This window comes from Alosa sapidissima, chromosome 14, assembly GCF_018492685.1.
Source record: "Alosa sapidissima isolate fAloSap1 chromosome 14, fAloSap1.pri, whole genome shotgun sequence".
Taxonomy (NCBI): domain Eukaryota; kingdom Metazoa; phylum Chordata; class Actinopteri; order Clupeiformes; family Clupeidae; genus Alosa; species Alosa sapidissima.
The window spans coordinates 3,288,202-3,303,689 of record NC_055970.1 but is presented as its reverse complement, the minus strand read 5'-3'; the positions used below and the strand labels follow the sequence as shown (position 1 = coordinate 3,303,689).

The 15,488-nt window shown below is 41.4% G+C and overlaps 2 protein-coding genes across 4 annotated transcripts in view; both read left to right on the top strand.

The window, feature by feature from the left end:
* LOC121682414 (low choriolytic enzyme-like) overlaps nucleotides 1–9,078 on the top strand; it is a 10,664-nt gene extending 1,586 nt beyond the window's left edge. Inside the window, exons 6-10 of one of the 2 annotated variants that reach the window (XM_042062549.1) lie at nucleotides 3,474–3,591; nucleotides 3,901–4,079; nucleotides 6,487–6,568; nucleotides 8,438–8,562; nucleotides 8,880–9,078. In XM_042062549.1, the coding sequence (XP_041918483.1) occupies nucleotides 3,474–3,591; nucleotides 3,901–4,079; nucleotides 6,487–6,568; nucleotides 8,438–8,562; nucleotides 8,880–8,884 (509 nt within the window). In that variant the 3' untranslated portion in view covers nucleotides 8,885–9,078. Of the gene's footprint in view, nucleotides 1–3,473; nucleotides 3,592–3,900; nucleotides 4,080–6,486; nucleotides 6,569–8,437; nucleotides 8,571–8,879 lie in introns of those variants that run through there. The other variant, XM_042062548.1, reaches the window with a different exon arrangement.
* The window catches only part of LOC121682417 (low choriolytic enzyme-like), a 22,977-nt gene extending 7,489 nt beyond the window's left edge, over nucleotides 1–15,488 (top strand). Inside the window, exons 1-8 of one of the 2 annotated variants that reach the window (XM_042062555.1) lie at nucleotides 11,117–11,231; nucleotides 11,611–11,647; nucleotides 12,112–12,177; nucleotides 12,639–12,800; nucleotides 13,517–13,646; nucleotides 13,760–13,938; nucleotides 14,300–14,402; nucleotides 14,841–15,488. In XM_042062555.1, the coding sequence (XP_041918489.1) occupies nucleotides 11,157–11,231; nucleotides 11,611–11,647; nucleotides 12,112–12,177; nucleotides 12,639–12,800; nucleotides 13,517–13,646; nucleotides 13,760–13,938; nucleotides 14,300–14,402; nucleotides 14,841–14,985 (897 nt within the window). In that variant the 5' untranslated portion in view covers nucleotides 11,117–11,156 and the 3' untranslated portion in view covers nucleotides 14,986–15,488. Of the gene's footprint in view, nucleotides 1–11,116; nucleotides 11,232–11,610; nucleotides 11,648–12,111; nucleotides 12,178–12,638; nucleotides 12,801–13,516; nucleotides 13,647–13,759; nucleotides 13,939–14,299; nucleotides 14,403–14,840 lie in introns of those variants that run through there. The other variant, XM_042062556.1, reaches the window with a different exon arrangement.

Sequence of the window (15,488 nt, the reverse complement as noted above, 5' to 3'; positions counted from 1 at the left end):
AAATCCTGGACATTTTGACCATCCAATCGACCTTTTTGTTTGTAAGCAACGGCGCCTTTCGCACATCTAACCCAAGATAAAAACCGTCATTCTAAGCGACAATTGTATAGCTAAAATTAGTAAGAATGACAATTTCTAGTTATTTGTTTAGTTAATTGCTTTATTTAATAACAGACCTTTATTATTTTGTTATATTTTCAACAGTTTTTAGTTGTGGACACCTGGGGGCAGTATTGAGAAAAAAGGGGGAATACATAATTAGGTTCTGCTTTTTTGCTTATGTGGAATAAAAACAAATAATGTAATTTTTCAGTCTGTAAGAATAACCAAATGTAGCAATGTAAGGTGTAGTGTCATTCAGTGTCCAGGATTTTAATTTTAATTTTCCTGGACAGACCGGGACAAATCCGGGACAATCAGGAAAATCCTGGACAGGTGGCAACCCTAATAACATGCCTTGGTTACCTTGTTTCAAGCCATTCTAGCGTGGTATTTAAAGCCTGCATGAAGACTCAGCTCGATTTGCGCCAGTTCTCATTAATATTCAACGAGCTAAGCTGCTTGACTCTGATTGGCTACCAGCTAGTAGGTTTCGTCCATAACATGACAGCCATTATCAACTAATTTTAGCTTCATGGCATGAACTTAGCTTGGCTAGCGAGTGCTAGCATTGTCCAAATGTGCATAAATAAAACCTGCTAGGCTAGCGAATTCATTAAACCCCTTCCTTGAGTTGACAATAACGTTTTACTACGGGCACTGATCGTAGACTGCTGCGATGGTAGCCTACTGCTCCAGGCTTCAACAGCAACCTTTTTGCAAAGCCTGTAGCATTGCTCCAAAAAATAAACTAAGGTCATTTGATCCTCAAGTCTGGGTTCTTGGGCAAAATGCATTGTTGAAGTTCTATTCATGCATAGCGCACAAGTCCGTTGACATTCAGCCATCCTTGCATAGGCCTACGAAAACTGTCACAGAGCTAAACGAATTTTGTGGGCGCGGTCTCAACTGGGCGAGCTCATGAATAGTAATGAGCTCATCAATTCCACGTCAATCTGAAGAGCTTTTGCAATTGGCCTAATTTCTCTGCTTATTTCTTTTCAGTGGCTAAAGCTGACAGAGGATGTAGCTGTTTATTTTCACATTCACGACATAGCACAAACACATATTATGGACCTAACATGTTAAAAAAACGGTTTTGTGTGGCAGGGCACCATTAAAGGTACAGTTAGTGATTCTAATCACAAACATTTTTTGTCAGATTTAGCTTAAGGAAGCAAAAAAGGAATACACTCACAAGATAACCACCCACTTCAAAGACAGCAGGAACGCACAAAGCCTATGGCAGGGCATTCAGGCCCTCACGGACTACAAGCCCGCGCCACAGAGCTGTGAGAGCAACATCCCTCTGCTCAACAACCTGAACCGCTTCTTTGCTCGCTTTGAAGCACAAAACAGCACCTGCCCACAGAAGACCCATCCCCCTCTACATGAGCAGCCCCTGTGCCTCTCTGCCGACAGCGTGAAGAGGACACTTGCTGCTATCAACACCCGTAAGGCAACAGGTCCAGACAACATCCCAGGTCGTGCGCTGAAGGACTGTGCAGGGGAGCTTAAGGATGTCTTCACAGACATCTTTAACACTTCCCTGAAGCAAGCCATCGTCCCATCATGTTTCAAAGCTGCCACCATCATACCTGTGCCGAAGAAAACTGCTCCATCCTGCTTCAATGACTACCGCCCTGTGGCACTGACACCCATCATCATGAAGTGCTTTGAGCGGCTTGTCATGTCACATATCAAAGCCATTCTCCCCCCCACCCTGGACCCCTTCCAGTTTGCATACCGAGCCAAGCGGTCTACAGAGGATGCAATCTGCTCTGCCCTCCACCCAGCCCTCACCCACCTGGAAAAAAGAGACTCATATGTGAGATTGCTGTTTATAGACTTCAGTTCTGCATTCAACACCATAATACCACAACAACTCATCTGCAAACTTGACAAACTGGGACTCAGTACCTACCTCTGCAACTGGCTACTGGACTTCCTCTGTCAGAGGCCCCAAGTAGTACGTGTTGGCAACAATACCTCAAGCAGCATCACACTGAGCACAGGGGCCCCCCAAGGCTGCGTGCTCAGTCCGCTGCTCTTCACCCTGCTGACGCATGACTGCACTGCAACCTACAGCAACAATCACATAGTGAAATTTGCTGACGACACAACTCTGGTGGGTCTCATCACCAAGGGCGACGAGACTCAATACAGGTTGGAGGTCGACCATCTGACCACGTGGTGCAGGGACAACAACCTCCTGCTGAACGTCAGCAAGACCAAAGAGATTGTTGTTGACTTCCGGAGAGGTCACACCCAACACCTGCCACTGACCATCGACGGTGCTGTGGTGGAGAGAGCGAGCAGCACCAAATTCCTGGGGGTGCACATCAGTGAAGACCTCTCCTGGACCACCAACACTGCATCACTGGCGAAGAGAGCTCAGCGCCGCCTGTACTTCCTGCGGAAACTCAGGCGAGCAAGTGCTCCACCAGCCATCATGACCACATTCTACCGAGGCACCATCGAGAGCATCCTCTCCAGCTGTATCGCTGTGTGGGGCGGAAGCTGCACTGAATACAACAGGAAAGCCCTGCAGCGCATAGTGAACACAGCTGGAAGGATTATTGGTGCTTCACTCCCCTCCCTGAAGGACATTTACACCACCCACCTCACCCGCAAGGCGACCAAAATTGTGAGTGATGCAAGTCACCCCGCTCACAATCTGTTTGATCTACTGCCCTCTGGGAAGAGGTACAGAAGCCTGCGCTCCCGCACTACCAGACTCACCAACAGCTTCATACACCAAGCCGTAAGGATGCTGAACTCTCTCCCTCCTCTCCCCCCTCCACCCTCAGCTACATAACATCCTGGACATTGGACCCAAAAATGGCCGCCTGCACTACTCCACTTGCACACTTGCACACTTGCACACTTGTACACTTTACAACTGGTGTTGTTGTCCTGAAAACACAACACTTCTGCTGCTCTTACATAACTTGCACCACTATGCCACTTTCTTCTTACTTAGGTCAAACAGAACTACCCAAGCCTTTTATTGGCCTGAATTTGCACTAGTATTTTTATTGACTGTCTATGCACAATTTCAACCACATTTTGCTGCTCTTATTTTTTCATTATTATATGTGCCCTCTTATTTACTTATTTACTTACTTTTTTGTTACTTGAATGTTATGTTTGTCTGTGGACCTAAATTGGTAAAATATGTCTTGTCTTCACCGTGGGATAGTGAGAAACGTAATTTCGATCTCTTTGTATGTCTGGAACATGTGAAGAAATTGACAATAAAGCTGACTTTGACTTTGACTTTGACTTTGACTTTGACTTAATCTTTATCTATGGTGTCTCTTCTTTATCTTCATCTTTATCTTTATCTTTATCTTTGCCGTTCTTCCTTAAAGCGTCCCGTGAAAGAGCCACCATTGAGAGGGGCCTGCAGTCTTTTGCCCAGTCCACCTGTATCCGCTTCCGACGACGCACAAGGGAGAGAGACTATGTGCACATCCAGTCACGCTCAGGGTACTGTGCCTAATACGCAGCAAATGTCACAATAATGCACAACTTGGTGAATTTAGATTTTCCATCAACTTCAATCGAGAATTTTTATTTTGAGTTCACAAGACAAATCAGTAATGAAGGAAAAAAAACATCCTCAGTCTTCATAAGTGACCTTTTAATCTAAGAGTTCCCAAATGTGGTGCAATATACTGTACAGTACATTGTTTCCGCATCAGAAAAATAGCATTGCAATGATTTTTGATTCTTGCATTTTGAATAATTGAAAGGAAAGTCTGTTGTTTCCCACTGATGGTCGTGTTGATGGTGCAGGTGCTGGTCCTTCGTGGGGCGTAGAGGTGGAGAACAGATTTTGTCCCTGGATCGACGGGGGTGTGTGTACCACATGGTGATTCAGCATGAGCTCCTGCACGCCCTGGGCTTCAACCACGAGCAGTGCCGCAGTGACCGTGACCAACACGTCTATATTTATTACCAGAACATCGTCAGAGGTGAGCAAGACTGTTGCTGCATCCGCACAAAATGATTCATTGATTTGTCTTTTACATTTCTTCATTTATATTTATTAATTTAGCAGGCACTTTTTTTATCTAAAGTGACTTACACATGTCAATTATATTACGAGGGCCAGGCTACTGCATGCTAGACCAGCTAGCCACTGCGCTACCACCACCTTCTATTTAAACCTACTATGTGTTTTACCCTCTGGCTTAGTTTGCATATACTGTATTAAATGTTTTGTTGTACCCTCACCCCCATTTCAGATGTCTAGGCAGCATTTCCGCTTGAAAAAAGTGGTGCCGGTCACTGGTCCAGACATTTTGATGATATGCCGGTCAAATATCCTATCGCTTCTTAATTAGTCAAGTTGAGGAACACTGAAGACAGGCAGGCTATAGCTTAAAGAATGACACAATCAGGCTGTGTAGAATGCAACATGTTCATTAGCCTAATTTAAACATGCTTAACTTGTGTCAATTAATTTAAAGATCTAGCCAGTTTCTATGCTGTTTTCATGTACAGCAAGAATCCGCTTTGTTCGTTGTATTAAATATGTTGTTTGTTGCTGCTACCACGTTATTTCCAGTGGTTCAACAGTTTAACTTGCGCAGATGCGCACACACATTGAATGAGCGCTCACACCACTACCCCCTAATGCTACGCCTCTTTATTTGATAACACTAAATACACTAAACACTAAATCTGGAAAATGTTTAGTTTCTTTTTCTTTTTGTCTGCGGTTCCATGATAACATTCTATTGTGCCGCAAATTATCCGCGTTCATAGACAGGGAAAGCATGCTCTGGGAACAGAACACAGTTGCATGTCCAGTGTAGCCATGGGTCTGTCTACACGGAAAATGACAAGTGTCTTGGTACGGCCGCACCCCCTACACCTCCACTTCACTGATTCTGACCGATACGCCTGACACTTTGGCTTTTTCTCTGGTGGGGGTGAAGCTGACCGGACATCTGAGGCTTCAGGCGTTACCGATTTACCATCATCCATTGCGTCTGGCCTCTGAAAAAAGCTTTTACGGCTAGTCTGCCTGGGCCTGGCCATTTTTGAACCGTCTCACTCATTCGTTTGTTGTTTATAACAGACATTTTAAACGTGCACTTTATTTGAAATGCAGCATATGGTAACGGTAGAGCCTGTTCCTTTAAAAGATAGCCAAAGGATGGTGTATTCTTGCTTTAGTATAGGCCTACCAAAGATTGTTAAGGCAGAGCAAGATATTTCATCAGGAGCCACTTCCGGGAACCCGGATCGCACGAGGGGGGGGGGGGCAAAATCCCCCTTTATGCAGAGCAGAGGCAGCGACTGCTCCATTGAAGTCTATGGGCATAGCTCAGAATTTCACCACATGTGCTAAGGTCTTGGTTCTATAGAGTTAGGAATGTGAATTTCGGGCACATTTTCATGATCCTCAAACCCTTCTGAACATTTCAGGTACATTTTTAGCATTTTTGAGCAATCCAGTCTGGAGAAAATCAACCTTATATCATGTGTGCGCTGGTTATTTATGCCGCTGCTGTTGGCCGGTTGCAACCATAGACAGTAAAAGAAAGGTTGCAACTTACGCTCGTCAATACGTCATCGACACGCCTCTTTATGCAGACAGGATTCGATCCCCATTTCGCGCCCATAGACATGAACTACGACGAAGTATCTTGCTCCTCCTTAACAATCTTTGGGCCTACATTTTAGGCTTATTCTCAAATTCATTGTGTTAGGGGGGCGGGTTTATTAGCCAATTTCAATCGGACAATTTGACCGGAGAGATTTAATTTTGTCATTTCATTTTTTTTTCGGCCAATGTCCGGCAATTACCAGACAACGGAAACCCTGGGTCTAGGGTATTGCAATTGGGTCCACCTGTCTTTCCCCGTCTCTCTCTCTCTCTCTCTCTCTCTCTCTCTCTGTGTGTGTGTGTGTGTGTGTCTGCACACATAACTTAAGAACTACTGGTCCTACTTTCAGACAAGGAAGAGAGTCAGCAAAATCTTGGACCTCCTACATGATTATCCTGAGTGCTGGGTTTCCCCATGTTCTGAGAAATATGAGTGGGAGTCTACAGTCACTGACAGCTGTTGTTATTATTGCTGTTACTAGTAGTTTTGTTATCACTACCTGGCTGCATGAGATATTGGAATGTGCTAGAAAATGAAATATAGTGTAACATTTAACTAGAATAATGTAGTTAGTAGATTTCCGCGGTGTACCGCCTTTCTACACAACATGACAATGAATGCTTAACAAAATGGATTTTATTACAGGTAGTTTATAAATGGCACATTGTCTGTTCTTGAATTTCCCCTGGGGATCAATAAAGTATCTATCTATCTATCTATCTATCTATCTGTTCACGGCTCACTAAACATTGGTCTTCCACAGGACTGGCATACGCCTTCAACAAGATTAACACCAACAACCTGGGCACCCCCTATGACTACGGCTCCGTCATGCATTACGGAAGGTCAGTTCTGAGATGCATGTGTTACCACCAAGCCCGGGTGTGAGCGTGCCTCTGTAGCATTTGTCCCAATCTGTGATGGGATTGAAAAGTGTAGCCTACAACAAAACATGTGTAAATGGCTTCTCACGACTGTTTATTCTACCAAGAAATGTGGATTTTCAAATGCATACATTGTTCCAGACATATTCATTCAGCTACAGTACATGAAGTCATTTACCATAGCACCATAGATCATTAATTTTTACTTCCACTTGAACTGCATTTCAGATTTAGTAAAAAATAAAGAAAATATGTTGGATTTGTATTCACATAGCATTAAACTATGAAGCTTAGAAGCTTTCATGAACTCATATTTTCATTGTTCTAAGCAAATGTTCTTAAATGCATCTCAAAACATAAACCTATTCACTTTAAACAAATACTGTCTAATGACCATCATCTCCTACGTAAAGGTGCTCTGCAAGGGCGCGGGAAGGGGGGTGCTGAGGGTGCTGCAGCACCCCCTGCTGGCAGGAGATAGATTTAAAAAAAATATTATATATATTTTTAAATAATTACTAAATTTATATTTTTGTATGTGAAATGATGAGTCAAATAGCAAAAAAGGGTTATGGATAGGTTTGAATATAGGCTACTAAAAATGAACAGTTATAGAGATCAACGTGAGCAGGCTGAGGCTAGTTGACTGGAACGTTAGTAGAAAAGAATATGTCGCAGAAAAGGATACACGATTTTTTGATCCGCCATAGTAATGTGGCAATAATTAGCAATTTCATCTGATGTTGTACTTGACGTTTCCTTGTCCACCACCGAGGCAAACTGTGTTGGAGCAGCTGAAGAGCCAGAGTCTGACTCTGAAATAACGTTAGCAAGCAACTCGGCTAACGTTAGCAGCACCATCATAGCATCTAGCACTAACGTTAACGTTATAGAAGGATTCGAAAAGCCCTGTCAGCCAAGCGACTTCAGTTATCCTGGAAGGAGGTTCGGGACAGAAACTTTTGAACGATCTTTTCAGCCAGGCTGGTACTCAAAGTGGCAATGGCTACATTATGTGTCGGATAAGGACTATGTGCTGTGTTTTGTGTGCTGTAAAGCTAAAGAAAAGGGGTTCCGTCATGCCGAGGGAAAGAATTCTTTGACCAGTGGAGGATTTGCCAACTGGCGCAAAGCTACAAGCAAATTTTCCAACCATGATTGCTCTGACCTTCACCTCTATGTGCTATATTTAAAGCCAAACATCTCTGGTGTGGTTTTGACGATCAGAAAAGTAATTTTCTTTGGCTATACTGAAATAGGCTAATGATGTCAAGTGCGCTTCTGTGGGGTTAGGGTGGGCGCAGTGGAGTCGGAGTGCTGTCGCGGAACATTGGAATTTGTGGCTGCACAGGACTTTTCTAAAACTTCTCGCTATCACCCGCACACCGCACTAAAATGACATATCGAGCAGTCAAAATCCAAAACATGTCCAGGGGGGAGAAATCGTTGGACATCCATTATTTTTTTTATGTTGTCTGAAGTTGCAGCGCGTTTTCTAAATTATGTGCACGTGTTGTCAAATGAAGATGCAGATGTTTTCTTAAGTTGGTTGTGTTTTATCTATTTGCACGTGTTTTGTTGATTTGCATCTGTTGTCATTAGTTGCACGTCGTTTGCCCCTGACGGCCACCGTACTGCACCGTACTTACACATGCACACACCACACACACACACACACACACACACACTCATACACACAAACAGATAGAGAGAGAGAGGGAGAGAATCATTAATATTTTTTTCTGGTCACATCACATGTAAGGAAATAAAATGTCAAACACTGCAGTAAATGCTTGACTTGGTGACATAGATGTATCTTCTGCTTTTCAGGTATGCCTTCTCCGCAAACCGGCAGCCCACCATTGTCCCCATTCCCAACGCCAATGTGCAGATCGGGAGAGCCACCCAGATGAGCCGCATGGACATCCTGCGGGTCCAACGCCTCTATGGATGCAGTATGTAGCACCATTGCTCACTCCATAGCCTGCTGCTGTACAAACGCCTCTATGGATGCAGTATGTAGCACCATTGCTCACTCTATAGCCTTACTGCTGTACAGCATGTCACCTTTGTCACTGCACAGTACTGCCTAATGAGCTTAAAAATGATAAATTAAATTATGATAATAAAAAATATATGATATTATTATATTTTTTTTTTGTTAATTACTGTATTACTGTACTGTATTCTGACATGTATTGATGTCCGCAGGACAGTTTGTGAAGTGTACTTTCAGGAAATTAATACATTTTGTTTGGCTGCTTTTTTTCAGAATAAGTCGGGTTGTGGCTGACAATATGAAGACCCTAGACCGCAACTCAAAAGAAGTGGCTTTCCCGCTCAATTGCATAAATGAAAAAAAAAGTTGTCTGATTGATGATCTGATCTGATTGTGTACCCTTCTAACGAGACAGTTTTGTTAGCTTTCATGTTTAAACCAATAAAGTTTGGCAGAGTGAAATCAATAGTTTAAACTCATGTTTCCTTTATCATTAGACATTTGCTTCATTTGTCATCCATTATATTTAAGTGCAAAAATACATACTCCCTTGTCTAATGAAGATCTGAATTATGAATCAAATTCCTTGCATTCCAGATGCAACACATTGGTTAGACACAGACGTATCGGCGACATACATGAAATTTGAACCATTACGAATGGAAGATAGATACCTGTCTATGGTGCCTCCTAAACACCGGGCTGGGACATTTATGCTTTGCTAAATAGGTTTTTCTGCTGTTGACTTGCTCACAGTATTTGGTGGGCCTGTCAGTGATTTGTAAAATGTTGCATAAAGACCACAAATAAAAGTGAGCATTTGAACTCACGTTCATTCCCAAACACCCATAGACTACTCCCTAATTTCAGTTTTCAATTTCTTGCATTTCAAAAAAGGTGTTTCAAGTAAGGAAGAGCATGGTTTAGTCTACAAAGGCTAAAGTAAAGTAAAGTAATTGATCATACTTGTAAAATGTTTTGCTTGCAAAAATGGAGTCATTAAGTATACAGTAAACTGCTCACAATGTACTGTAGTTTGTGGCAATGTGGTTGTCACAGAACAAATACCTATTTTATTCTTACTATTCTTTCTATTCTATACACTCTTTTATTTCTTAAAAAATATATTACTGTATATGAAGAGCCTTCATTAGGAAACTAGATAGTTAGGCCTATTCAAATACATAATGCCCCACCTTGATTAGAACCTTGAAATGGGAGAACATTTTTACATTGTGTTGGTTAAAAATGACTATCCGCTGATAAATTGGTTATCAGTTTTTTAAAAAACTTAAATGTCAAAATCGGTATCGGCCTTCAAAATCCCATATTGGTCAGCACCGGCTTTGCAAATAACAATGTCCACAGACAAGGGTGAATATGTGGCATAATTTATGAAAGTATGATGTATTGCGACATCAGATGCAAGTCAAATTTGTAGTTTCTTATGTCTCATTCCATCGAACTACAGATCTGCTACCCGATCTGACAAACTTACATAGTGCAGTTATAGCCGATAGAGGGCCGCGAAGCGAATGCAGAAGTGCCGTTCACCCTGTTACAAGTTAATGAACCACTGAAACGATTTTGCAAACATTATTTTAAGTTACAAAAAACTCTTTGGTGTTGCTTTAAGATATATTGTAATTTTTTAAATGAGTGAATTTGGCCTGCGTGCCCTTGATTATTTTCAGATTCGCCTTCTCTAAGAACAGGAGGCCAACCAAGGTGCCCATCCCCAACAATGACATGGAGTTTGGCCAGGCCACTGAGATGAGTGAGAACGATATCAGAGTGAACAAGCTTTACAAATGTGCCATTCACATGGTGGATTCTATTTTTCAAAATACACATAAAATGTCACATAAAATACACATAAAATTTGTGTTTGCTGTTCTATATTGATAATGTTTTTTCTTATCAGGCAAAAGAAAGTGACAATGAAAAAGTTGCCTATGAACCTTCAGAACATGTGAAGACAGGGTAGCTCCTTCTGTTGGGGGTTTACATGAAGATTTCAATCTGGTTCTCCACCCAGTTGCTCAGCTGCCAATCAAACCAAAAACCATGAGCAATTTGTCTGTTGATTGTTTATGTCATCACTGGAAAAGCAGTAAAGGAAATATGCTTCATGTTTGATTCTATGACAACTGTTTTTTACATAGAATTATATCTCTCGTTGGTCTCTGTTTACTTCCACTACACTTGTTAGGTAGACTAACGAGGTCCCAATATGAATGAATGCTTATTCATTTTATCAAGTATTTATTATTGTTTGACCATTTGTACCACATGAAAGGACAACCGTTTTACTGATTAAAAGGCAAAGAGAGAAATCAAAAGGGGGAAATGTTGCAAGTAAAATAATTCAAATCAAGCAACAATGCAACTTCCCTGTTGCCCTCAATTAAACCTTGTCAACTGTCATTTTTTAACTGACCTGGTTTGCCACACTGTGTTCTTAAGAAACTGTGCTTCTGCATTCTTCAGCCATATAAACCTGAGATTCATCCTGTCTACGGGACTGAAACAGTTCATTGGGGACTGGTCATGGACACCTCGGGTGTTATTCTGCTTGTCCTTCTCCTGGGGACGCTAAACACAGTCCAGTGTCAGTATGAAGTGGTAAGGAGCCTAATCTATTCATCTATTCTGATGTACTGTATCCATAGGAGCAGATCTGAGCCTGATGAAACTCATGAGTCAGATATGATCCAGTCCTGTTTTAGCATCAGGTTTTCCCTCCGATTGCAGGAAGCTGATAGGATACATTTTAGCTTCATTTTAGCTTAAGCTTAATTTTATGATATCGTGTGTGTGTGTGTCTGTGTGTGTGAGTGTGTGTGTGTGTGTGTGTGTGTGTGTGTGTGTGTGTGTGTTTCTTGGTGACTGATATCAAACAACTAATTGAACTTCATGACCCCATCTGAGAAAAACATCCTGAAGCGTTTTTCTTTTACTAAGATGTATTGTCATATGTATATAATGAATTTTGTAATTTCAGTCAAAATCAGAGGATTTTGAAGGGAGTAGCCCAATTGGTGAGTTGTTTTCTTTAATTCAATGATGATTTAAGAAGAGAAAGGTATTGAGGAAATGATTTCCTAAATGACAGTCTTGGCTTGTTCAAGTAATTGAATGAATCAGGATTGCGTGAATGACCTTATATTTAGATAGCCTACAATTCTGAACTCTTTAGCCTATAGAGCCTTGCACTGAACAATTTCTACCTTATATAGTATTTGGGCGCTTTATAAAAATACATTATAATTCTTTCTGGAGAGTTGGTTAAAAAGCACATGCAGAAACTTTACATATGTTGAGATAAAAACAACACACAAACAATAATTATGTCACTTAAGGCTAAGATCTTAACAATGTAGCAAAATGTGTGCTAGTATATTAATATATATAATATAAAATGTGTACTAGTGCAAAAGTTTTGTGCTAGTATATTAATGTAATGTGTTATTCTTTTTAATGAATGTGTCATGTTGTGCTTTAGACGATATCCCTGAGGAGGAGAAGTACACAGTGTCTGCTCTGATTGAAAGGGCCAACAAGAATGCAGGTAAAGAAGTGTTGCACCTCAGGAAAAAAACCCTCTTACTCTAAATTAGAGCGGCACAAAATTGCCTCTAGGGGAGACCTATCACAACTATCACAACTAATTACTTGCAACCTCCTTATACTTGTTTTGAAATTATGTGAGATAGGCATTGGTGGCGGAGGCAGATAATGTCTGGCTATATCAACACCAAGGGTCACTGGCAGCCATAGACAATCTGATTTTTTTCCAATGGATAACTACAGTAGTACGTTTGACCCATCCAGTGTATAACTGGCAAAAGAAGGCTGCATAGTGTTCTGTCACTGGTAAGCTCACGCACAGCATATTTGAACTCATCATTGCAAGAGGTGCAGGTAGAGATTTGAATTTGCGTAAGCAGAGCATCCACTTTCGGAGGAACATTATGAAACACTGTGGATTGTAAGTCTATATGTAGGGCTATGAATTATTTATTGTTTCAGGGCAAGAGTTGGATGATCCAGAGATCATAGAGGGTGATATTGCAGTGGACACAGGATTCCAGAATGCTGCCCCCTGTACATCCCGCCGTCACCGCAACTGCAAATGGTATCGCTCCAAGGACGGCCGCGTCTATGTGCCGTACGTCATCTCCAGCCAGTACTGTAAGGATCATCTTTTATTACATCTTTTCTGTGGGCTTTTGGAACTGATGTTGAAGGATTATTTGTGAGTACTCAAAATAATCAAACTATTTGTGCAATGTTCTATATGGCAGGGGTTCCCAACCTTTTCTGGCAGGTGACCCTATTTTGATGTCACAAAATGTTGGCGACCCCAATTATTCACAACATCTCTGTTATAACACCCAGTCGAGAGTGGGACTTTGAATTTCCCCAAATGTCCTAGCAAGCTAATTCGCTTGGCTATCTTTGCGTCTGTGGTTGTTTTGCTACTTTGCTTGGAATGTTGATCAAGCATGATTACGTCAATCAAGCATCTACTGTAATGTGGGCTATCTAGGTTTATTTTGATGTAGCCAGATTGTAATGAAAGATCTGATTACATGGGGGTTTTCATATTTTTTATGTAATGTATGTATATTTTAATGTAATGTACTGGTCAATCGTAAGACACCCAGTATCTCAGGCGACCCCATTTGAATTTCATGCGACCTCAAGGTTGGGAAACGATGATGTATGGTGATTTTGCTAATGTTTCTAATGTTTGTTTGAGCATTGTTGGAATAACCCATGGTGGTTACATGGTACTGATATGCAGCTGAATCATAATTTAAGCAACTAATGTTGGTGTATTTTATCTAATTTATTTTGTATTTTTAGCTTGGTAGATATGTTTTCTTTACCATTCTTCTCTACAGCCTCTCGTGAGAAGGCCATTATTGTCAAGGCCATGAACTCTTTTGCCAATGCCACCTGTGTCCGCTTCCGACCACGCAAAAGACGTCGCTCCAAGGATAGAGACTACTTGTACATCAAGTCCAAAAGAGGGTATCATACCCAATAAGTAACAGAACAGTACTAAAATGTTACCTTTAGATTTTCAATGAAGTTATCTGTGACATTAGCCAAAAATTTGATTAATTTAATCCTGAAAACTGCAGGTGCTGGTCCTACGTGGGGCGTAGAGGTAGGCGGCAGATCGTGTCCCTGGCGCGACGAGGGTGTGTGTACCACCAGGTGATCCAGCATGAGCTTCTGCACGCCCTGGGCTTCCACCATGAACAGGCACGCAGTGACCGTGACATGCATGTCCGTATTCTCTACGAAAACATCAAGCAAGGTGAGCAAGACCTGCTGCTTGAGGTAGCGAGGTGAGAAAGACCTGCTGCTTGAGGTAGTCTGCCCCCCCCCCCCCCCCAATATCAAGCGAGGTGAGCAAGACCTGCTGCTTGAGGTAGTCTGCCCCCGCCCCCCGAATTATTTAACAGCAAAATAGTTCCGTATCTATTTCCCATATATTTGATCTACTGCCATATGTTTTTCTTTACATTCTGGAAAACACTTTTGACTCTTGCCAGGCATTTTCTTATTACTATTATAATTATTACTGTATTACTGTATATATATATATGATTTGTATTAAAACCTGTTCATAGGACATTTTACAGGTTCATTACTTACTTAAAAAAGTTTTTCCCCAGGAAAAAAAAGGAACTTCAAAAAGATTAAGACCAATAACATGGACACCCCCTATGACTACGGTTCAGTCATGCATTACTCAAGGTCAGTCATGCATTACTCAAGGTCAGTTCTGAGTTCCACACATCTTGTTCAACACCAACACTGGCATATGGACATATGACATCTACTGTAGCTGACTCTCTCCCACACACACACACACACACACACACACACAGGGCACGATTACATGATTCCATGTTCTGACAGAGTAGCAATGCACATACAGAGATGTGAAGATGAGAGATGTGCACAGACAGAGAGAGAGAAATAGAGAGAGAGAAATAGAGAGAGAGAGAGAGAGAGAGAGAAAGAGAAACCATATACCATAGAGTGCACTCAAATTTATATTATGGATAATTTATGTTTTGTGTTCATAATGCTGATCTAAGACAATGGGAAAAAGAAACACTGCAGTAATCAGCATGCTCTCTTTATTCTTTTTTTCAGGTATGCTTTCTCCCGCAACAGTAATCAGCATGCTCTCTTTATTCTTTTTTTCAGGTATGCTTTCTCCCGCAACAGGCAGCCCACCATTGTCCCCATCCCCGATGCCAATGTGGCGATTGGGAGGGCCACCCAAATGAGCAGCTGGGATATTGCCCGAATCAACCGCCTTTATGGATGTGAAGCACCGGTCTTAGTCTAGTACGCCATTAGGCTAAGCTTAAATATTGGTTTTATGTATAATGTTTGTCATCACACAGCACTGTACAAAAAATCCATAAAATATATTTTTAGGTAATCACTCCAACACACCCACAAACACACTTTTGAATTAAAATATTTAGAATTCCAGCTTTCATGCAAAATAACTTAAATGCTTAAAGGTACACCATGCAAGACTTTCACCGTAATATAACCTTTACGAAGTGAATTTGATAGTAAACATACTTGTAATAGGGGAATCATTCACCTAGCACAGCCATACAGCATAGCCAAGGCGCTAATGACAGAACCAGCCATGCAATTTCAAGAATAGCCGACCCGAAGACATCTCACAAGAATCGTGAAATCGTCTTTGGAGATAGTTTTTGCCTGTTGTTAATCATTATCCTCGTTCCTTGTATAATTGTTCCCTATGTTGGTCTGAAGGAAGAGGAAGTTCTTGTGAAATGGGGTAATTGCAAAAATAAATGCTTTTAGAATAAA